Source organism: Microtus pennsylvanicus, chromosome 7 (assembly GCF_037038515.1).
Source record: "Microtus pennsylvanicus isolate mMicPen1 chromosome 7, mMicPen1.hap1, whole genome shotgun sequence".
Classification (NCBI taxonomy): domain Eukaryota; kingdom Metazoa; phylum Chordata; class Mammalia; order Rodentia; family Cricetidae; genus Microtus; species Microtus pennsylvanicus.
Genome location: NC_134585.1, coordinates 36041546 through 36064451, shown reverse-complemented (window position 1 = coordinate 36064451; position 22906 = coordinate 36041546). Strand labels below are relative to the sequence as shown.

Below are 22906 nucleotides of genomic sequence, written 5' to 3'. Positions count from 1 at the left end.
GATCTGCCTACGTTTGCCTCCCAAGTGCTGGGATTAAAAATGTGCACCACTAAATCTGCCTCTAGATAGACAATTTATATTTATTTTTTTTCTCTTCTTGGTAAACCATTGTGTTTTGTCTTGCTACATTATGCAGGGATAATTTCAAAGATCTGTATACACATTTTTGATTTTATTGAGACTCATTAATAGTTAAAATTACTTTTACAAGTTTAACACCATGCTCAGTTTGTGAAAAATGAATGGTAACATTTGCTAACTTTATAGTCTTGCCCTAAGCTTATCCCTCTCAGTAAGATGAAGTGCTTGTCAGCTGTGATGTGGAAGGGTCATTCTTACCTGTGCTCAGCCGTGAGAGTGCCTTCCTCTCTGTCCCATGAAGTTTATGCAGAGTAGACTGTGAAGTGTGAGTGCAGGGTAGCCTTAAAGAACCATATGAGTTATGTCAGCAAGACAGAATTCTCTTAATTCCCTAAGAACTGCGTTGTGTGCTCAGACATACATACGCTCATTTCTCATCACTGGGACCAAAGAGCCTGGGCAAAACAGCTTCAAGAAGGGGAGATTCCAGAGGATTCTGGCCAAGGCTGGCTGGCTTCATAATGGTCAGGAAGCAGAGCAGGGGAAGACCCTTCAAAAGTATACCCCTAGTGTTTTCTTCACCCAGTCCCTCCCCCAGCCTTCCCTCCATGCCATCCAATACAAACAGATCAATGCATTGATCATTCCAGCTGGGGATTAATTACCTGAGACTTTTGAAGGACACTTTCTATGCAAACTGTAATTCACTTGAACATAAAAATCTAAATATCTAAATTAGACATCAGCCAGTGATGACCTAGACCTTGTACCTGCCAGTGGTGGACAACTAGTTCCATGACTTCGTTTCCTTTTAATTATTTTATTTGTTAATATTACATGTGTGATACATATGTGTGTGCACACCCGACAACGTGTGTGTGGAGGTCCTAGAACAACTTTCCCGTGTTTGGAGCATGATTAATAAAAACTCAGAAACTGAAATTTGAGTTTAACCTGAGGGTCAGAAAAGTAAAGCAGCCAGCCACTTGCTCTTCTATCTCAGTCTGAAATAACGATCTTCTCTCCAGGAGTCTCAGAATGAGACTGTGTCTGAGAACTGTCTTCTCCCGTTTTATAATCCTCTCTATATGCACACTGGGATTAAAGGCATGCACGTCCCGGTTTCTATGGCAGCTAGTATGGCTACTGGGATTAAAGATGTGTGTTACCACTCCCTGGTCTATAAGGCTGACAAGTGGGGTGTTTTACTCTCTGATCTGCAGGCAAGCTTTATTTATTAAAATGCAAATGAAATGCCATTACACGTGTTTGTTATCTTCTCAGATCATCAGGCTTTCATGGGGAGCACTCGTCCGTGCTGAGACATCTCATCAACCCCGTGCTTAGCTTTTCAGCTCTGCACCCAGTGATTTCACAGTCATGATGGAAATACTTTTATTTTGGTTATTAGGGGGCTTTATAGTAGTTCATTTTTTTTATGTGTGAACTTGGGTAGTCCATGGGCTGTCTAGATAGCAGTCAAATATTCTCTGGGCTGTTTTTGTATGTTTTTGGTGGGTGAAATTAAATTTAAATTGGTGGACTTATAAGTCTAATTAGTTGAAGGTCTAGAGGGACCAGAAAGAGTGGCTGTCTGTATCAGTGGCTATTCTTGTTGCTTCAATAAAGTACCCGAGAGAGCAGCTTAAGAAAGGGTTGGCGTTGGCTCATGGTTTGAGGTTACAGTCCATGAGGACAGGGAAGGCGTGTTTTTAATAGGGGTGTGAGGCAGTTGGTTACACTGCACCCACAGTCAGGAAGCAGAGAGAGATGAAGCCTGCTGTCAACAAACTTTCCTTTTTATTCAGTTCAGGACTCCAGTGGGGTCTTCCCACCTCAGCGTTTTCTAGAAATTCATAGAAATGCCCAGGTGTTTGTTTCCACGGTGATTTTAAGTGCCATTAACTTGACAATCAAGATCAACCATTATGTCATTTCCTCCTTTACCCTCTGTTCCCACAAGTAAGAGGGACCTCATATTGGTGTAAAAGGTCCTTCTGTTTATGTGTTGCTTTCATTGGTTGAATAAAGAAACTTCTTGGCCTTTTGATAGGGCAGAACTTAGGTAGGCGGAGTAGACAGAACTGAATGCTGGAAAGAAGGGCAGAGAGACAGGCGGCATGGATCTCCTGCCTGAGGTGAATGCTGGTTAGAATCTTGCCTAGTCATGTGATGATACACAGATTTAATAGAAATGGGTTAAATTAAGATGTAAGAGTTGGTGAGTGAGAAGTTAGAGCTTATGGGCCAGGCAGTGTTTAATGAATACAGTTTCTGTGTGATTATTTCGGGTGTAAGCTAGTCGGGTGGCCGGGACAGAACAAAGGGACCCTTCTCCATGCAACAGTTTGGCGCTTCAATGTGGTTCTATAATGGGAAAAGAGTGGCAATTTGAACTGAAGAATTCTAAATTTCTGTATAGGAAGCTGAAAAGATAGGTTGCTAGAATAAAAGCACTTGCTATATATGTGGTGAATACTTTTTTGTTCAAGGTATATAAGTCTTCTAGAAAGTAAATAAGGGTTATATATAAATTGTAGAAAATGAGCAAAGAAGTTATGAGCAGATAATTGAAACAAAATGGCTTATATAATATGAAAGCCTTTCTACGTTTACTGATACAGTCGCCAATTAAAAGTAGTGTTTTGTTTCCAAGATGGCAACAGATAGAGATTCACACTCTTCAGTATTGATGAGATGGGACTAAAAGGGGCTTTCATAATGACGGTATAAACATAATTTGTAATAGAATTTTGTTTTTCTATTACATTTATTTAGTGTGCATGTATGTGTGTGTGTGTGTGTGAGTGTGTGTGTGTGTGTGTGTGTGCGCATGCATGTCAGCATATTTTATGGAAGGCAGAGGACAGTCAGTTTCACCCTGTGGGTCCCGTTGGGCCATCTTACCAACAGACTTTTAATGGCATGGTAACTCTACTTCTAAATAAGAAGGATGTCGGTAATATACTGGTTTGCTTTCTATCTTATGATAAAGACCACAATCAAAAGCAACTTGGGGAGGAACGGGTTCATTTGTCTTACACGTACCATTTACTGTCCACCGTGAGGGAAGCCAAGGGGAAACCTCAAGCAGACAGGAACTGGGAGGCAGGAACTGAAGCAGAGACCATGGAGGAACGCTGCTGACTGATTTGTTCATCAGGTGCATAGTCAACTACTTTTCCTATACCTCCCAGGTCTCCCTGTTCAGGGATGGCACTACCCACATGGCTGATCATTCCCACATCAGTCATTAACCAAGAAAATGTCCCTATAGCTTGTCTATAGGCCAGTCTGATGGAGGGCATCTTCTCAGTCGAGGTTCCCTCTTCCCCAGTGACTCCAGTCTGTTCCAAGTTAAGAAAGAGAGAGAGAGAGAGAGAGAGAGAGAGAGAGAGAGAGAGAGAGAGAGAACTATCATAGAAACATGCATGGATATATCTTGATTTTTGTACATTATAATATTTTTTAAATTAAATAAAAGACTACAATTGTCTGTTTTAGTAATAGAATAAAGTATGGAACCATATGTTAGAAAATTATTCAGTTAGAAAGAATGTACATTTGAAATACTATCTGAATTCTTGCTAAGTCTCTGTTAATGATGAGTATGATCTGTATTAACTCTAGTGATTGGTCTGGAAGAATGTTTCTAGAAGGGCAGAGCAGAGGCATTCAGACACCTTTTGAGTTAACACAAATGTTACAGTACTTGTTTCTGATACATATTTTCTGAAATTCTCAAACAAGTTAATGCTTAATAAGAAAAGAGCCAAAATCAGAACCTGTGAAGAGTCTGAAAGCCATAGGTAGGAGAAGCAGGACCCAATGGCAGGGGGAAGAATCTTCATGCGCAAGGATGCATTTTCTGTAAGTCAGACTGATAAGATACAACAAAAAGTCACATTGAAATAAACTCCACTCAAGTTCACCTACTCCCTAGAATCCAACCAGAATCAAGGGATGGAGATGGGAAAGTTCATAGTTTTTGCCCAAATAGGTGGGAGAGGAAAAGGAAGGTAACACCACCTCATCAAAGCTTTAGTCGCTGCTCCAGATTCTGTTCCATCCTCCCAGGGTAACAGCACAAGGTGACCCTTGGTGCATCTTATGCTGACGTCTTTGCAGTGCTCTGCGGGGGTGAGAACGGGGCTGAGGACCGGAGGAGAACTGGGCACTAAAAGGGGCTCTGACCACAATCCGCACTGTGTTTCTCACTTACCTCATTGTCCTCTGGCTCCTGGAATCCTGGGTCCTGTTCCCCATTTCCCATCTTTATTTACCATAAATTATCAGAGGCTTCTAGGTCAGGGAACTTTTTTTTTCCCCTGCTGCTTTCTGGTAAGAACACCTGCAGAGTAAGCAGATTTTGAAAGAGAATGTGCTGCCAGAAAAGCATTTAGGGCTTGAACACAGACCAAATGTCCACATCATCTCAGCTCACTCCTGAAATGTGGTCAGGAGCATCAGCCCTTCCCCTTCTGCGTCCAGGGGTGGAGGAGGCTCAGGCTGTTTGGAGACACTTCTGACCACCACCGTGTATGCCGGGACCCCTGCTCTTCAGTTCCTTCTTAGTCTTCCTGCCTAGGCAGCCAGCGTGGGGCTCGACAGGAGTCTTAGCAACATCCATCTACCACTGATTCCTGCTGCCTTGCTTTCCTACGTTACTACAGTTGGTTAGGTTTGGGATCCGAGGAACCTACATGGAGCTCCAGCACCCGCGCTGATTAACTTCATCCCATTGGTAGAATGTCAATGTTTAAAATGTTTAACAACCAGTAGCTGTTGACGTACAGAGCGGTTCTGTTTAGTTGCTAGATCCAGGGAGGGTTGCAGAACTCTGAGGAGCAGGAGGCCGCAGGAGGGCACACAGGGGTCATTACTGCCCAGCTCCTGATGTGTATTTGATATGGAGATGCCCTTGGTGACGGTGCAGACCCAGGAGACCCTGCACACAGCAGCCTTGCTGCTTCCTCTCACTAGCTAGGGCTGCTGTCCCATCTACCTGTGGCTGCATCTGCCTAAGTTATGATAGGACTGGCCCCGCTACAGGAATTTCTTACACAAATAGTACTTTAGCACACAAATAGGTGGCCCTCAAGATGAAGCTGTTGCTTGAGAACAGTCTTTGGACGGGGTGCTGTTGATAAAGCTGTAGTTGTAAGATGGTTTCTCCACACATGCCCCCACCCCCGTCTCTGTTAGCATTCAGTTTTTAATCTCTGTTTAGGTCTTTTCTTTGTTCTCTGTCTCTTAACCCATTGTCGTCTCCTGTATTTTGGGTTATTTCTTATGCACTGCCTTGTGAACTTATTTTTGTGTCTTACAAACTCAGAATTCATAGTGTCCAGTGGAAACGCTGTAGGGGTTGCCACTGAGACACTCAAGAGGCACTTAGGACTTTACTGTGACTTAAAACTCCAAAGCCCCCTCCTGCTCCTTTGTCTTCAGACTTCTCCCCTGCCCTACCTCTCTGCTTGCTTGCCTCCCTGGCTTCTCTCGTGATCCTTTTTATTTCTCATAATACCTCTCTGCACTGCCCTCTCTCTCTCGTGACTGACTGGTCTCTGTGCCCTTTTCTAAGTGCCATCTATTATCATACACAGTCACAGATCACCTGACCTATATTGCCTTTCGGCTCCTTGGAGTTTAGAGTTGGGAAGTTGTAAATCCTGCATAAAATATGCTTATTTCATTCATTTCTCCTGGCGTCTTGTCTTGGAAAGGATTTTTTTATGTACACATTTTACAGTCATGACTTTATTTGTAGACAAGGGATTATTGTCTGGGAGTGCTTAAATCTGAAGGGGGGGCTCGCGCAGACAGATTGTGCTCACATTCATCTGTAATCACAAAGGCTGGGTTACGATTTGCTTGTGGCAGGGCTATTTTTAGAGCCTGTCATTGCGCATGAGTGTCTGGGCCCTAGGCTGTGAGACCTGGCTGCTGCCAGCGCAGATTGCACTGACTCGTCTGCAGGCACCCTTTCCTCCTTACAGTCCTCAGTTTTGCGTGGCGTCTTAGCGTGGTTCTAGAACTCTCATCTCTGACCCACTTTGCTATTCCATATGGCTACTGTTTCTGCAGCACATTGGGACGTGTTTGAGATGTATATTTTGGCCCGCGTTATGTAGTTATTCTCTTTCTTTCACTTGTCTTTCTTTTCTTTTTTGAAATAGGATCTTCCTAAATGTAGCGCTGGGAGGTCTGGAACTCACAATCCTCCTTACCCAGATTCCTGAGCACTGTGATTATAGGTGTGCACTACCCCGTTTAGCTTGCTCTTTTCTTTTGTTCTTTTGGAGCCAGAGTTTCTCTGTGTAGCTCTGACTGTCCTAGAACTCACTCTGTAGACCAGGCTGACTTCAAACTCAAGAGATCCGCCTGTCTCTGCCTCCTGAGTACTGGGATTAAAGGCCTGGGCCACCACTGCTGGCATTGGGCTTCTTATTCCCTGTGTTGATGGATTTGTTGCCTTTGCAGAAGCTGTTGGTTGCTGATTATTTTGTGTTGTTGACTATTAGATAAGATTCCTAAGGAACTCAGACTTTATGCATCTCGGGGCAACTTCTGGAGAACACAGACCATGATTTGAGATGCAGGCTTCTTGCAGATCGACTGGAGAGTGCCCTCGAGGAGCAGTACCCTTAAGAGAGTGAGAGAGAAGTTGAGTTATGGTCCATTTGCAAGAACACCCACTGCTCTCATGGAAAATATCAGAGTTGTCCTGATGGAAGCAAGCATCCCCCTCCCCATTGACCCCAGCCTGGGCAGAGTGAAGGCACAATGACGGGTGTGATATCAGCCCAGCAGCTAGCAGTGGGCTGAAGGAATTTCCCAGGTAGAGTTTTAGCCACCAGGGAAATGAGTGGGTGACAGATGGGAATCTGGGCGGAGCCTCAGCATCCAGAAAGGTGCACCTGTCTAGTCTTCTGTGTCGTGCAGTTTCACTTCAGTAGCAATGCAGCGTTAATGTCACATTCAAGAGTCTTTTAAAGGCCAAGCATACTTTCCCTTCTCTCTCTCTCTCTCTCTCTCTCTCTCTCTCTCTCTCTTTCTCTTTCTCGGCTCATTTTTATTTAAAAATAAAATGAAACATGGAATTGATGAGTTTAAACTAAAAATAGCAATAGCATAGTTCGGTTTCAGCGCAGTAAGCCATATTGGAGAATTATACCCAGAAAAATTCCTTATCTTTCAGTGGCTAATGATGTTTAACCTAACCAAAAAGCCAGGGCAGGAAAGGCCTAGGGTTAAAACCTATTAAATGCAGTATTATTGATTAATTTGAGCAAACTTTTTTCTTCTCAGTGTTATAGTCTAAGTATAAAAATTCACAAGGGAGTAGGTGCCATCATTTTTAGAAGAACAATGCAGATACATTTTCGGTAGAACCATTTATGTGTTTGGAAAACATCATAGCAGATGCTGTTTAATCTGCCTATGAAACTACAAACAGATGGAGCAGACGTGGCTGCCAGAGGGACATTTCACTGACCTTCTATTTCACAGACCGGAATATGGATTAACAGACCAAAACACCAAGACAGAACTACTTTTCAGTGTATGGTAGAAGTGCTCAAGGCCCTTCAATATGCTGGAGAGCAGGGATTAGCCACATGCCTCTGTCAAGAGCCAGAGAGCAGGCATTTCTGACTTTACAGGTCATATCATCTTCATTGCGTTTATACAGCATTGCTTTTAAGCAGAGAGGCCTTAAATAACAGGCAAATGAATAGGCATGGCTGCATTCCAATGAAAAAATTTAAGAACTTGTTAAAAGACCGATGTAGTTAGTTGGAGAGCCAGTCTGTTGATTTCTGTTTGGGAGCCTAGGTCAGGTTGGCTGAGCTTTAGTACTAAATCAGAACTCTTAAGAGTTGAGCAAAATTCTGAGTATTTCCATACCTGTAAAAAGGGCATCAAAATAGCATTCATCTCATAGGTAATGATAACTACAAAATAATAGTGAGATAATTCATGCACAGTGTTGGGCTAGACTTTGCACCGTTGTCATGAGTGGAGAGAGAATTGGGTGTCATTAAGAGCCAAACAGTGCTAGAGAAGTGTTAGAGACGTACAACTCAGATTGTACTAGACTGGGTAATGAGTTGTGCAGGTGCTGTTGGTTTTGTCTTGATTTTGTCTGAGGCCCTAAGGGTTGTGGTCAGAAGGCTCACATTGCTGGGGAGGGGAGCAGGACTCCTGCATGGGACTTGTCCCTGAGTTCAGTAGTACCCGCATTTGTGTAACATCTGTGTTACATCCTTCATGATATAAGGCTTCAGTTGTTTTCTTTTTCTTGAAAGTTTAGGTGATGGCTGTGTCTGGGTAAAGAGGTGGAATTATTGAGGTAATTCAAAGTGAAAGGAAGATGGAGTCTATAGACTCAATAGGTCAGTTAGAAAACTTCAGGGAAGCTATAGTGAGTTAAATGGGAATGTGCTCTCTAGGCTCAGATGTTTGGATGCTTGGCCCCCAGATGGTGGCACTGTTTGAGAATGGTTGGGAGGTAGGAACTTGTCAGAGGAAGCAAGTCACTGGAGTTAGGCTTTGAGAGTTAAAGATTCCACGCCACTTCCCGTTGATTCTCTCTGATTCACACTTTTTTTTTTTTTGGTTTTTCGAGGCAGGGTTTCTCTGTAGCTTTGGAGCCTGTCCTGGAACTAGCTCTTGTAGACCAGGCTGGCCTCGAACTCACAGAGATCCGCCTGCCTCTGCCTCCCGAGTGCTGGGATTAAAGGCGTGCACCACCACCGCCCTGCACTAAGAAATATCTTTAAGTGTTCAACGTCCTTAGCAATTACGGAAGTACAACTAAAAACTACAATGGTATTTCATTTTACCCCAGTCAGAATGGTAAAAATCAGGAAAAAACTGTCTCTGAATGCTGGTGAGGATGCATGGGAAACCTTCACTGTTGGTGGGATTGCAGACTAGGGTAGCCATTATAGCGTAGATAATTCTCGAAAAGCTAAAAGTAGACCTACTCTGTCATCCAGCTATACCTATCCTTGGCATAGCTTATGCCCAAAAGATTCTCTCTTATTTGTGGACCCTAGCTCTGAGTATTTAGTTGTGAGTATATAATCTGGAGGTACTGAAGAAACCTAGATAATAAGAAGGGTCGGTAGGCTGAAGGGAAAAAGCAACTGTAGAGAAGGGAAGAACAATGACACATATTCTATTGAGGGAGAAATGGCAGAAACAGCAGCAGGGATTTAAATCGAAATGAAGAGGGAGGGCAATACAGGAGGGGGAACAAGAGGGGATAAATAACACTAAGAACGTTTGAAAGAGCTAGGTAGAAGCATACTATTTTATGTTTACTTAAAAATACGCCTATAATGTGTGTGTGTGTGTGTGTGTGTGTGTGTGTGTGTGTGTGTGAGCATGTGCTAATGAATGACATTAGTCCCCTTGGGATGATAATGCTTTCCCTTAGAGCCATAAACTATGCACTAGCCCCACTGCCGGGCGTGTGAAATCTCCCTTTGACTTACTGAGCAGGGGAGTCTATGAGACTCCCCAAAATAATGTGGGCTTCTTTCCTTGCTCATTGCTGCCTTCCAGAACTTGAAGGCAAGACTGTTACTGAAGACACCACACACTTTGGATACAACACTTGGAGGAATTGAGTTGGATGTGACCCAAAGCCTCCTCCCTGAGGATTGTCTTGCTGAATGCGAAAAAGTACTTTGCAAGTGGCCAACACACACACACACACACACACACACACACACACACACACACACACCAAACAAAAAAACAAAAAACCAATCACTAGTCCTACCCAACTGTAAAGCCCATGAGCCACAACAGTGACCAGTGTGGCAAAATACCTCCAAGGGTGCAGTAGTGACATTTCTGTTTTGGGAATGATCAACAGCTGTTTGACTGGACAGCACTCTCAATAGGAGGGAATTCATGCCTTATACTCTAAACCTAGCTAAGTACCCATGAGCACTGAGGTCATGGGCCTTAGAGGAGAACCTAGTGCAGCCATTCCCCTCAACCAGTAGAATCTTTAACAACATTCGTAATACTTATCCTTACACCCACAGATAAATGTAGTTCTCAACCTTGTCAAGGAAGCTACCATTTAAAGCAGAAGAGAGCATTACAGAAATGCAAAACTGGTCAAAATGAAGAAAATGACAGGCTGTATGGTGTCCAGCCCCAGATCAACACAGCTGTGGCGTCTGAGGCTTGGAGAACATCAAGAGGGAAGGGGAGGAAGGATGGTAAGAGCAGAGGACCAGGACATCTGTTGAGAGATAGTGTTTCTATATACGACAAGGAAGCTGCACCCTTGAATCCACAGCAATATCATTTCTGAACTCGACCAGAATAATGGCAACACTAGTTGATAAGCCAATGCAGATGGGGGATATTCCACATGGTTCCACCCTTAGATGAGGAGATTCAGGTGGTCATTGCTCCCTAAGACAGAATCAGTCTTCACCAGGGAAGAGCCTCAGATGATAGGTTATATAATCCAAAGTGGTCAGTCTCAAACAAATACACATATGATGCACGGAGCCCCACCCTAAGCTTTCTTACCTGTAATTAGAGCAACCTCAGGGAGACCACTGAGAAAACTTGGCCTCTGTTCATGAAACCTCAGGCAAAGCTCGTGTACGATAATTCCAGAAGGCGGAAACAGCCAGATGAGTTATTTAAAGGTGGTCGAAGGAGAAGTGGTTGTATTTCAAACAGTTTGATTTAGAATTTGTTGGGGGAATAGATGTATGAGTATTATTATGGATCTTTTGGAAAACTGAAGAGCGCCCTGACCTCATCGTAACAATGCTATTTTTGTAAACAAAAAAGAGAACTTTTAGTTACCTAACAATGACTAGAAAAATTACAGAATTTGCACAAAATTTTGAGAGTGAACTAAACCCTCATGTGGACTAGTTAGGTCAGCCAGGAGGGAAACGAGGTTATTTTCTGAGTGTGCTCTGTGGTCCCTGCCATAGTACACCTTACATTTCTGGTTTCAAGGCTCTTTGTGTCTCTAGAGAAGAAGATGCAACATCTCAAGTAATTCCAAATGCAAAAACCTTCATTTTGTATTTTAATTTGTACATCTTCAGCCATGTAGTCTATGCTTTTTGTCTCGAGTGGTTTTGGGGTACAGAGTTAGATATATACTGTATTTCAGGGTCTTTTGAATGAGAAATTTGATAGAACTTTAAGAACTGATCTGGGTTCTGGATGCACAGAGGTAAGTCTCACACAACTGTAAGTGCATAGCCACGCTGGAGTCATGAGAGGCCATGGGCAGAAGCCATCGGGACTGGACCAGCCACCACTGTTACTTTTGCTTTTACAGTCTGTGCTGATATCCTCAACCTCTGCAAGGGCTGCACAGTGTCTGTCAGTCCTGTACTGTTACTAGAAACTTGCTCTGCAGACCTGAAGGATTGGAATCCCCTGGCAGCTTGTTAAGAATATAGACTTGATCTGGGGGGTTGGGGGGGTGGAGCACGTATATAATCCAGCACTTGGGAGGCAGAGGCAGGTGAATCTCTGTGAGTTCGAGGCCAGCCTGGTCTACAGGGTGAGTGCCAGGACAGGTTCCAAAGCCACAGAGAAACCCTGTCTCGAAAAACAAACAAACAAACAACACCCAAAAAACAGACTCTTAGGCCCCAACATTTCCTTATTAAACTCTCAAAGGAGGAGCTCTGTCTTAGTTTTGTTTCCTGTTGTTGTAATAAAGTATACACACTAATAATAATCATCATCATCGATGTTTTAAAAGATGTTATTAAGAATGTATGCAGATTGCAGCCCTGTATTGTTCTGAGGTATACAGAGTAATAGAGTAACTGTGGCAAGCAGTGTGGAACAAATGGTTCTCAAACAATGAAAATAGAATCATCATATGACCCCATGATCCTTCTTCTGGCTGTTTATCTAAGAGAACTGAATGGAGACCTTGAAGAGATATCTGCACACCTCCTAAAACGAATAAGATATGGGAATGTCAGTCACCTTAGGAATAAATAAAAAATATGGCACATAGATATAATGAACTGTTATCAGGTTAAAAGGAAGAAATCCACATGGTGAATCCAACATGGATGAATGTTGGAGACTTTATGCTAACTGTAGTAATGGAGTCACAGGGAGATAAGGACTGCAAATTTCATTTAGTCCTGAAGTACCTGAAACACTGAAATCCAGATTCAAAGGATGAAATAATGGTAACAGAACCCAGAAGCTGGACACAGAGAGAAGAGACCTTCTGTCCCATTTAACAATACTCTATTGTGCGCTGAATTCAAGTCTGAGAGATTTATCTCATGTTCAGTCTTTTCCCCAGAACACTACCCCCAACACACAAACTGAAGACTGTCTTGAGAAGTTGTTACCCAGAAAGCGCTAATAAATTCGAATGACTTTTAAAATAGCAGAAGTCCCCTACAGAAAGACTTCTCAGTGCCCACCATTCAAAGAGTAGTGTTCTGGTTTGCTTCAACAAAACACTGACCAAAAGCAACTTGGGGGAAGCTGGCTTGTGGTTAGAGTCTCTATCATCAAAAGAAGCAGGGGTGGGGTAGGGGGAGCTCTAGGCAAGGACTGAAGCCCAGGGACAGAGGGACGCTGCTTTCTGGCTTGCTTGCCTGGCCTGCTCAGCTTGCTTTCTTATCCAGCCCATTACTACCTGAGAGGGATGTGCCCACTGCATGAGTTAGCAGTCATGAAAATCCCCCCAGCTATACCCACAGACCAGTGTGATGGAGGAAGGTCCTCAGCTGAGAGTCCCTTTCCCCACATAATGTCTAGGTTTGTATCAAGTTGACAAAAACACCCAACACAGGTGTCATTCGCAGAGAACAGAAAATCGTCTCCTGCTTGAGTGAGGTGTCCCGAGGGTAGGGAGACCCCCCTGGAACACTTTCCATAGAGAACCAAATGTGAATGCAAAGGAGTCCAGGGAAAAAGTAGGTCCCAGAGCAGGGAGGCAAGGATGGGCGAACCCAGGGAAACAAAGACGCAGCTTCTGGTGGCTTTATTCTGGGGGTCTTTACTGAGGTGGTCATGAAGTCTGCCCAGGATGACAGGAACATCATGTGGAAATTGCACTGTGCTTCCTCAGACCAATGGAAGAATAGCTGACTGTACTCTATTACTGTCTTCCTATACTGGCCAGTGAAAGGATGAGCTGTGACCCCAAACTCAGGATGCATATTTGAGGTAGGAGAGAGCCAACCCAGAGTTTCTCTGTGTTTCCCTAGTTGGCCTGGAACTTTCTCTGTAGACCAGGCTGATCTCGAACTCACGAGAACCACCTGCCTCTGCTCTCGAGTGCTGGAGTTAAAAGCTCGTAGTTTTTTGTTTTTTTTTTTTTTTGTTTTTATATTTCATGCAATACATTTTGATCATATTCCTTCCCCTCCCCCATCCATCCCAGTTCTTACCTCACCTCTCTCCCTCTTCAAACAAAGTGCAGGTGCTTGCACGCATGCAAACTGTGGAGTCTGTTTTGGCCATTTGCACTTCTGATGAGGACTTTACCTTCTGGTTTTGTTAGCTTTGTGGTAGAGACGCACAGCTCACTGCACTTATTGTGATCTTTTATCTGTGTGCGTTTTAGTTTGGGGCCAGGAAGGAATGGCTAACTGTATTTGTCATCAACAGCCCGTACTTTGGCTTTGTGGTGAAGGTCCCAAGGCTGGTTCATTTTAACTCAGCAGTAACAGACGGTTGAAGGATTCCTTGATGAGATGTTAGTGTGTGAAAGTACTGACCAGCTTTCTGGGACTCTTCCATCCCTTCCACTTCCCTAACTCGGTGCCCTAACCAGTGGTATCTAGGCAAGGTCAAATGAACAGAGAGAGGACCCTTTAAATACTAACACCAAAAAGAGCTTATAGCACCACCTGCTGTCTTAAAATATAATTTTCTTCTGTTGCATCACGGCTCATGTTTTATAGTGTTTATGACAAGCCTGTATCATAAACTAAGGACTGTGAACCCGCACAGTGACTTTGGGAATAAAGCTGACTACCGGGTGATGGTTTTGTGTTTATAGTGTTGGCCACCACAGCTCTGAACTGCATAAAATTTGTTAGTGCAAGAGTCAGAAAGTACGCGATACAATAATAGAAATGCCAAGCAATTACTATTTATGTGGTATGTACGTCTCCAAGTACCCTATGTGGGCTTTCCTTCTGACATACAACCATGATTCTTTATGAGCTGTGTCACACAATCTTGGTAGATGCAAACATTGTGACCAGTATCGCATGCTGAGTAAGAGGACTAGCCGCTGAGCAGAGCGATGAGACTCACAGCGATGAGACTCACAGCGACGAACTCACAGCGACGAGACTCACTGTGATGAGGAGACTCACTGTGATGATGAGACTCACTGTGATGAGACTCACTGTGATGAGACTCACTGTGATGAGACTCACTGTGATGAGACTCACTGTGATGAGACTCACTGTGATGAGACTCACTGTGATGAGGAGACTCACTGTGATGAGACTCACTGTGATGAGACTGTGATGAGACTCACTGTGATGAGACTGTGATGAGACTCACTGTGATGAGACTCACTGTGATGAGACTGTGATGAGACTCACTGTGATGAGACTCACTGCGATGAGACTCACTGCGATGAGACTCACTGCGATGAGACTCACTGTGATGAGACTCACTGCGATGAGACTCACTGTGATGAGACTCACTGTGATGAGGAGACTCACTGTGATGAGACTGTGATGAGACTGTGATGAGACTCACTGTGATGAGGAGACTCACTGTGATGAGACTCACTGTGATGAGACTGTGATGAGACTCACTGTGATGAGACTCACTGTGATGAGACTGTGATGAGACTGTGATGAGACTCACTGTGATGAGGAGACTCACTGTGATGAGACTCACTGTGATGAGACTGTGATGAGACTCACTGTGATGATACTCACTGTGATGAGACTCACTGTGATGAGACTCACTGCGATGAGACTCACTGTGATGAGACTCACTGCGATGAGGAGACTCACTGTGATGAGACTGTGATGAGGAGACTCACTGTGATGAGACTCACTGTGAGGAGACTCACTGCGATGAGACTCACTGCGATGAGACTCACTGTGATGATGAGACTCACTGTGATGAGACTCACTGCGATGAGACTCACTGCGATGAGACTCACTGAGCCAAGACCTCTCACCCAGTGGTCAGTACCTCTCATGTCTTCAGCAAAGCACACCAGCAGTGTGACTCAAGATTCCTTTCATACTGGCTGTATTCAAGAATATATTTTATTTATATGAGTAATATGTAGTAATCATAGCTGACACTTCCATCCTGTTGTGTGCCAACCTCTCTTCTAAATGCTTTGCATAAGTGAAATAATTATTGCCTCTGCAAACCTATGGAGTATTTATTTCATTTTCAAACTTATTTTACAGGTAAGGAAATAGTTAAGTGACTAGCCGAGAGCACACAACTAGGGAATAACAGAAGCTATGGAACGGACCTGGATAGTCTGGATGTAAAATCTCTGTTCTATATTCTAATGCTTAGAAAATTTGATTCTGAAAGAATATCATAATGTTTAGGTGGAATAGAATTTACAAAGATCTGCATGACAGAGCTAAGATAAAAACAAAAAAAAAGCTGTGCAGGTTGGGTGAAAATTTAGGAAAAGATGGCTTTAGTTGATTTCTTCTTTTGGTATCAGAAGCAATTCTGTAAGCTGGCAAGATGACTTAGGAGATAAAGGTGTTTGCCACCAAATCTGACAAGTGGAGTCAGTCCTGGACCCACGTGGAAGAAGAGCCAGTTTCTGCAGTTATACTCTGAACTCTGCAGTGCACCATGGCGTGTACACACACACACACACACACACACACACACACACACACACACACATTTTAAACAACAAAAGTCCAAATAGACACACCAATTTTTCATTGAGTTGATTGTTCTACAATGGATAGAGGGAGGTGGAATGGGTAGATTTTTGTTCTCCAGAATGGCTGTGGAATAATGTTCTAGTTTCTCTCTCTGAGTGACTTTGAGAAAGTTTTAGACAGTATCTGCGTCCCAAGTGTTTCTAGAATTTGTACAGTCCCGAGGAGTGTTAGTAATAATGGAAACTGAGCCAATAACAGCTTCTTATTACTCATAAGAAGAGAATCTCCATTTTTATCAAATAAGCATTCATTTCACCCCATTTCTGCAGAAGCTGGCAGTGATGAGCTAATGCCACCTAGTGGTTAGAATACACCATGGTTCCTGAGTCTGCAAGCCACAGAAATTATCCTCAGTGAGGAAGAAAAGAGAGTGCTTGGAGTTTGGCATGTGCATGATTGCCTGATGGCCAGTTCATTTGAGGGATCCAGCTCTACCTTAAACATGCTTAGCAGATGACCCCAGCTCCCTGCCCCTAATCTCCTCCCCAGCAGCTGCTGTAATACCTCCAGGGTCGTATGGGGGCTGCACAGATCTTCCGGGACTATTTTGAGTTGAAGAGGGCCAGCTGAGCTCTCACGCAGGGGCGGGTTGGAGCAGGCCCATGTGTGAAGAGCCGGTCCAGACAGTGTTGGCAGTTTTGAAAATCTGTTTACAGTTCTTCCTTGTTCATTTCTGTTGACCTCGGAGTGACTTTGCGGGTCCTCTTCTACTTACCCTCCTCATCTTCATATCCTCCAGTTTGTGGACAAGGTCTCCACAATCAAACGCCAGCTCATCTTCAGGCTCTTCAGTGAGATGTTTCCTGCACACACCCGGTCTTCCTGAACTGTGCACATACACGATCAGACCTTTAAAACTTGCTTCTTTTCCTGGTGTCATTAGTCCCTGTTCTGTATTTCCTCACTGCAATCTCAAGTCTTCCGTGTCTCTTCTAAAATTCAGACAAACCACAAACACAGGCTCCCCTTAGAACGTCTGTTGTTTACCTCTTTAATTTCCATCCATACTTGACTTAGACTCCTGGCTGGCACATCTTCAAATAGTATCTGCTTGCTTGTAAATATTTCATGCGTGTACCTGCCATTTTACTTATTCATTCATTCCTAAGCTCTTTGCCTTGCCTGGAACATAAGTACTCTTTAGTCCTCAAGTGCCTGCCACCCACTAGACTAAGCCAAATATAGAATAGCTTCAGCTCCATTCAGCTCCTCTGAGCTCTGCTGCCACTGAGAGCACTGAACTGCCTGTCCACTTTTGCCTGTGTGTTTGTGAACTCATGTAAAATTACTTCCTTTGTGTTCTGGTAAATTACTTTTTGTTTTCCGCTACAAGAGGACTGAGGCCATCTTTGTTTTCTCGATATGGCTTATTTGAACTCTTTTCTTTGTCTGAAGAGTTATTCTTACCTTACTGACTGTTTTATCAAGCACTGCATTTTTCTAGATAGGCTACTTGGAATTTTAGAAATACCATTTATTTAGAACCTAAAAGTCTTGTGACCAGAATGTAAACATTTCATGGATCAGGATAGTTGAAGTCAGAAATGTTTACTAAATTGTGTGGCTTTAGTTAACGAGTCAAGCATTTGGATCCAGCCCATCACTCCCAAGCCCACGTCCCTTTCCCCCACACGACCTCTGCCTTAGCGCTGGACCCTCCCTTTGTGTGTGCTGTACCAATGCTTTGCTTTCCTACTTTCCCTCCAAAGGGATTCTGCTCTCCAGAGGGCAGAGGGGCTCTTTTCCCATCATTTCTGTTGATGTAGTAAATTAAGTATCCCAACAAAAGTAACTTTAAGGAAGGAAGGGTTTATTTGGCTTACAATCCCAGGTCACAGTCTGCTGTTGTTAGAATGTTAAGGTATGAACTTGAAGCATCTAGTTATATTCACAGTCAGGAGTAGAGAGAAAATGAATTCATGTGTCGTTAGTTGTGCTCAGTCTCTTTTCTATACGATATACTCCAGGACCCAGACATAGGGAACAGTACTGCCCACAGTGGGCAGATCTTCCTGCTGCAGTTAATGTATTCCGGGCAGTTCCTCACATACATGCCCACCGCCCAACCTGAGCTAAGTAGTTCCTCACTGAGACTCTCTTCCGAGGTGATTTTAGATTGTATCAAGTTGTCATTTAAAACAAACTGTCTACCTGGCCTGGTGTTCTGTTTCCTTCACCATCCTCTGTTTCATGCTTAATCACACATATTCGTTAACTCATCTGAACCATATATAGAAGTAGGACAGGGTCCCCATCTGTCATTTTTGTATCCGTCCATTGATTTACTGAATCCCAATACCATTTTCTAAGGTGCCCTGAGCACCATGGATAAATGTTACATCCATGTTGGACCTCTGATACTTAGTTGGGAAAGTAAATGAGTTCACTGACTAAGGGGACTTGGGACACTTAATTTAATTAAATCCAGAGAATATTTATATAAATTCGGTGAAAATCTAAATTTGTGTGTGTTTCCTGCCACAGGGATTCCGAGCAAGCCCTCGGCACATCCGGAGACGAGTTGCTGCTGCTGCTGCTGCGGCTGCCCGGCTAGAAGAAGTCAAGCCTGTGGTGGAAGTTCACCATCAGAGCGAGCAGGAGTCATCAGGGAAGAAGCGAAGAATCAAGAAAAATAGCCGAGTGCAGCCAGAATTTTATCATTCTGTCCAGGGTGCCAGAAGGCCTGTAAGTAGGGAGCTGTCTTTTGTAAGAGTATTGAATACACTCAGATGTTGAAATCATTCTCTTGAATAAGTTTTGGATCAAGTAATTGGGCTATACTGTTGGTACCCCACAAAGTGACTGGGTACACATGAAAGAGAAGGTGTTGGGTAGATCCTTGCCAGAGGCAAGAGCGGGTCAGTGTCACACAGACCTGATCTAAAACCTAGGGGATTCCTGGTGCCCTTGAAGCTGTGGTCTAGAATGAAGAGGGGGCTTTAGAGTTAGCAGGCTGAGGTGTGACATCAGAGCGACAGTAGAGCCGGTATCAGGACAGGAAAAGCACTGAAGGGGAGCTGGAGCTGGAATCTGTGGTGCTAGCTGATCCCCTTCTAGGAATCTCTAGGGCTGGGAAGATAAAGCTTCCCTGTAAAGCGAGCTCGAGGTAACTCTAGAAGACCTTTTCACCGTAGGAAGACAGGAGCTTTGTCTTCCTAACTATGGTGGTTTGAATGAGTGAGAAGGTCCCCTTTGGGCTCATAGATTTGAATGCCTGGTCCCCAGTTGGAGGAACTGCCTGGGAAGGATTGGGAGGCATAGCCGTGCTGGAAGACGTATGTCACTGGGTATGGGCTTTGAGGTTTCAAAAACCCAAGCCATTCCTATTTAAATCTCTCTCCTCCTGGTGGTTGTTGTCTCAAGATGTAAAGTCTCAGCTGCTGCTGCAGTGTAGGGCCTGCCTGTGTGCTGCCGTGGTCCCTGCAATGATCATAAACTCTAACCCTCTGGAACTGTGAGCCCAAGTTAGACGTTTTCTTTTATAAGTTTCCTTGGCCATGATGTTTGGCCACAGCAATATTAAAGTAACTGAGACCCTAACCAAGTGTCTGTTGACATTAGCACTGCCTTCCCTGGGGTGCCAGGGTTCAGCTGGATGCTGATCTCCTCATTTTTTGAGCACATTGCTCTAGGTGTTCTGATGGTTTTGTCTTGGTGGCCTCTGACACATGGATTTCCAAACCAACGCTGTGATAATTAAGGATCGAGGCCTTGGGAAATGCTATTTGAAAACTAAAGATTATATTTCTTAACTGTAATAATTTAATATTATTTTAGAAGTTATGTTCACGTGGTTCATGCTTATGCTATGTCAAGCCTGTTGTTACCATTTCCTGTACTGACAACCTAAGGGAACTGTCAAGATTTGACTTGATAATGCCTCTGCAAGCCATGAAGACACAGATGCCATTCCGTAGGCGTCACTGGGCAGCAGGCACATGTGGAAATAGGCTTAGTGAGGAAGCTAGCAGAAGGGTCCTGCTTCTAATGAATCATTTGCAACCGAAGCACTGAAGTGCACTCTTTAATGACAAGATGTGTTATTGGTGCTTACAACATCCAGAGGAACTGTCAGGCAGGAGATGATGTCTTTAGGGAGAGGAGACGAAGGGGTAGAGAGAACTGTTTGGGTGTGTGGGGATTTACATAAGAGAAATGCATACAAAAGCAATCTGGAGAAGTTGACTGGGGCCATATATTCAGACAGCCACTGGTTTAAATTCCACTTGCTGTACTTCCCAGAGAAAGCCAGAAATAAATAAATCAATTTTTATTTATTTAAATACAATTTATTTTATTGAAATAAAATGATAAAAATACTATGATTTTTGGAAGACTAAGAATGTGTTGTGTGTGCTGGGGCAGATGGGCTGTGACTACAGTAGGCTAGGTGCCATGCCTCAACTCCGACGTCCGTTATTAATAATAGTTCATCTGAGAACGGCCTTTGTCAGCTGGGTCCTGAAGGAGCAGCAGGAAGGAGGGAGACAGAGGAGGGGCGAGGGAGGATCAGAGGCTGTCCACAGCCTGGTGTGTGTTTGTGGGAGCAGGTGATGCGGGCTCCCACACTGCTTGCATTTCTAGTAAATTGTCTGGGAGACCAGACATTGTCAGTCAGCAGCGAGGAGACCATTGGCTCCTTGTTTTGTGTGATTTCTCTGCAAACTTTTGAAACAGTCTGGCCACTGCTAACCTTTCACCGTTTCTCTGTCACCTGTAGACCAAGTCTTCTGATGGGTGTCGTTAGCTGCAGTCACTAATATCGGCGGCAGCCACCCTGTTCACCCTACCCAAACCTGTTCTTTTCATGGCTTCCTCATTTGGATAAAGTCAGTGCTGGCACATACTGCTGCAAGAACAACTGTAGCCGTGGCTTGGAGATGGGATGAAATTGCATCAGGGTGATGACATGGTGAGATTATATCAGAAGGGATTGCATAGTGATCCGGAATTATTTGGATGGCTTTATGTGAAGCACTCCAGGCATTTCTAGGAGCGACTGTAATAAGACCTGTGAATAAGAAAGACTGGCAAAGTAACTTCAAAGAAGAATCAGAAACTATGGCAGCGACTGAGGGTGTAGCTCAGTGGTCAGGTGCTTGCCCGGCTTGCACATGCCTGTGGGTTTACATGCAAGGAGGAGGCGAGGAAGACATCACTGTGCTCCTTTCTGCTGGCTCGTAGTGGCACTGCCTTCATGAAGACAGGTCATGTGGAACGCATTGCCCTTCATGGCCTTTGATGGCTGTAACAGACTGGCTTATTCTGAATTCATAATTTATACTTAAGAGTGCCTATAAGATGTATAATGGGGATCACTAATAGAAACTTAATTAATAATACATGGACTTCTTATGTCACTCCTTTGGGAAATTGGATGTCTCTAAAGCTGAGTAGGCAGCCATTTTCTCCCGATTTTCTCCCGGTAAATGCGTCTTGAGATTTATTTTCATCTCAGGGTCTGTCACTGGCATGTTTAGGGATCTTGAACCACACTGGAGCAGGAAAAACAATTAGGTCTAGCTCCTCCCATGTGCTTTAATATTTTTGACAGTACAAAACACTTTTTGATTTCTGAATGTCAGAGTCTTTAAGTACTGTATTCACAACTTTTTCATTGCTGTGAACCACATATCCGATAGAAACCAGAGGGGAATGCTGTATCTGCACTCTCTTACAGTGAGAGACATAGCAGAGCTGTCCAGTCATTGATGGTAGGAACATGTTCACACAGCTCAGGCAGGAAGGAGAAACAGTGCAGGCTGGAGCCAGGGCAGGCAGCACTGACTAGTCCCCAGTAAACCACCTCCTTTAGCCAGGCCCTGCCTCCTATACTTCACAGCCTTCAGACAGCACCACGGATGGGCAAGGCACTGGGCTTTCAATGTAGGGTACTGTGCAGGACTTTCCAGATTCAAACCGTAGCGGTTTTCCTTGTTGTAATGCGGAGACTTGTATCCCTCCGTGTTTGCTTCCTGGGCTTTGTTCCCTGTGCTCTTTGCTGTTTTTCTTCTCGCTTAATTTCCCCAGTAGTCTTCGGGCAAGTGCTCGGTTTCCAGGGGAGGAAGTTTGCCAAGCTCATGCACCTGGTAGAAAGCAGGGCTGACATTTAAACCCAGGGTCTCTGGACTTGAGAATATTGGGGAGAAATGAAAAATTCTGCATTTTCACATTTGTGATCAGCCCCCTGGTTATCTTAACCACACCGAGTCTCAGATATGCATACACAAAATCTTTGTATTTTAAACAGTCAGCCAGGCAGTGGTGGCACACACCTTTAATCCCATCACTCAGGGGGCAGAGGTAGGTGGTTTTCTGTAAGTTGGAGGCCAGCCTGGTTTACAGAGTAAGTTCCAGGCCTGCCAGGACTATACAGAGAAACCCTCTCTTGAAAATAAGGCTAATTAGCTAGCTAAACAATTGTACCAGTCAAAACCTATTTTTAAATGATGCTAAAAGCAACAAATAAGCCCCAACCCTCCTTTTTGCTGTGCATCTTATTGGCTTGCTCTCCCTATGCCAGGGAACCCAGGAAATAGGAACCTTTGTTCTGATGTCTCTTTGTACAGATCTGTTCATGTAAGACAGCTCTTGGTCATAGGGACATAAAAGTTCCAGAATTAAAAACAAACAAACAAACAAACAAACAAACAAACAAAAAACATTAAAAAACCCTCTATCTATTTCTGTTCTATTTTGCAGACTAGTTCTTTTTAATATTGTAGCATGATTTCTTCCATTTCTGGCTTAGACCTCTCTCTGCACTTAGCTGCTAATACTCCTGCTTCGCTGTCTAATGGGTAGCTTGCTTCCCTCCTGGCAGGAATATCAGTGTGGAGCTCCCCTTGGTTTTCTTACTTCTGAGCTCCTACTACCAGCAA

The 22906-nt window shown here is 43.9% G+C and overlaps 1 protein-coding gene across 11 annotated transcripts in view; it reads left to right on the top strand.

Annotated features, from left to right (window-relative positions):
* The window catches only part of Dst (dystonin), a 397254-nt gene that overhangs the window by 33968 nt on the left and 340380 nt on the right, over positions 1-22906 (top strand). For all 11 annotated transcript variants that reach the window (XM_075980528.1, XM_075980523.1, XM_075980520.1 and 8 more), the window contains exon 3: positions 18510-18710. In XM_075980528.1, coding sequence (XP_075836643.1) covers positions 18510-18710 — 201 coding nt within the window. The remainder of the gene's footprint in view (positions 1-18509; positions 18711-22906) is intronic.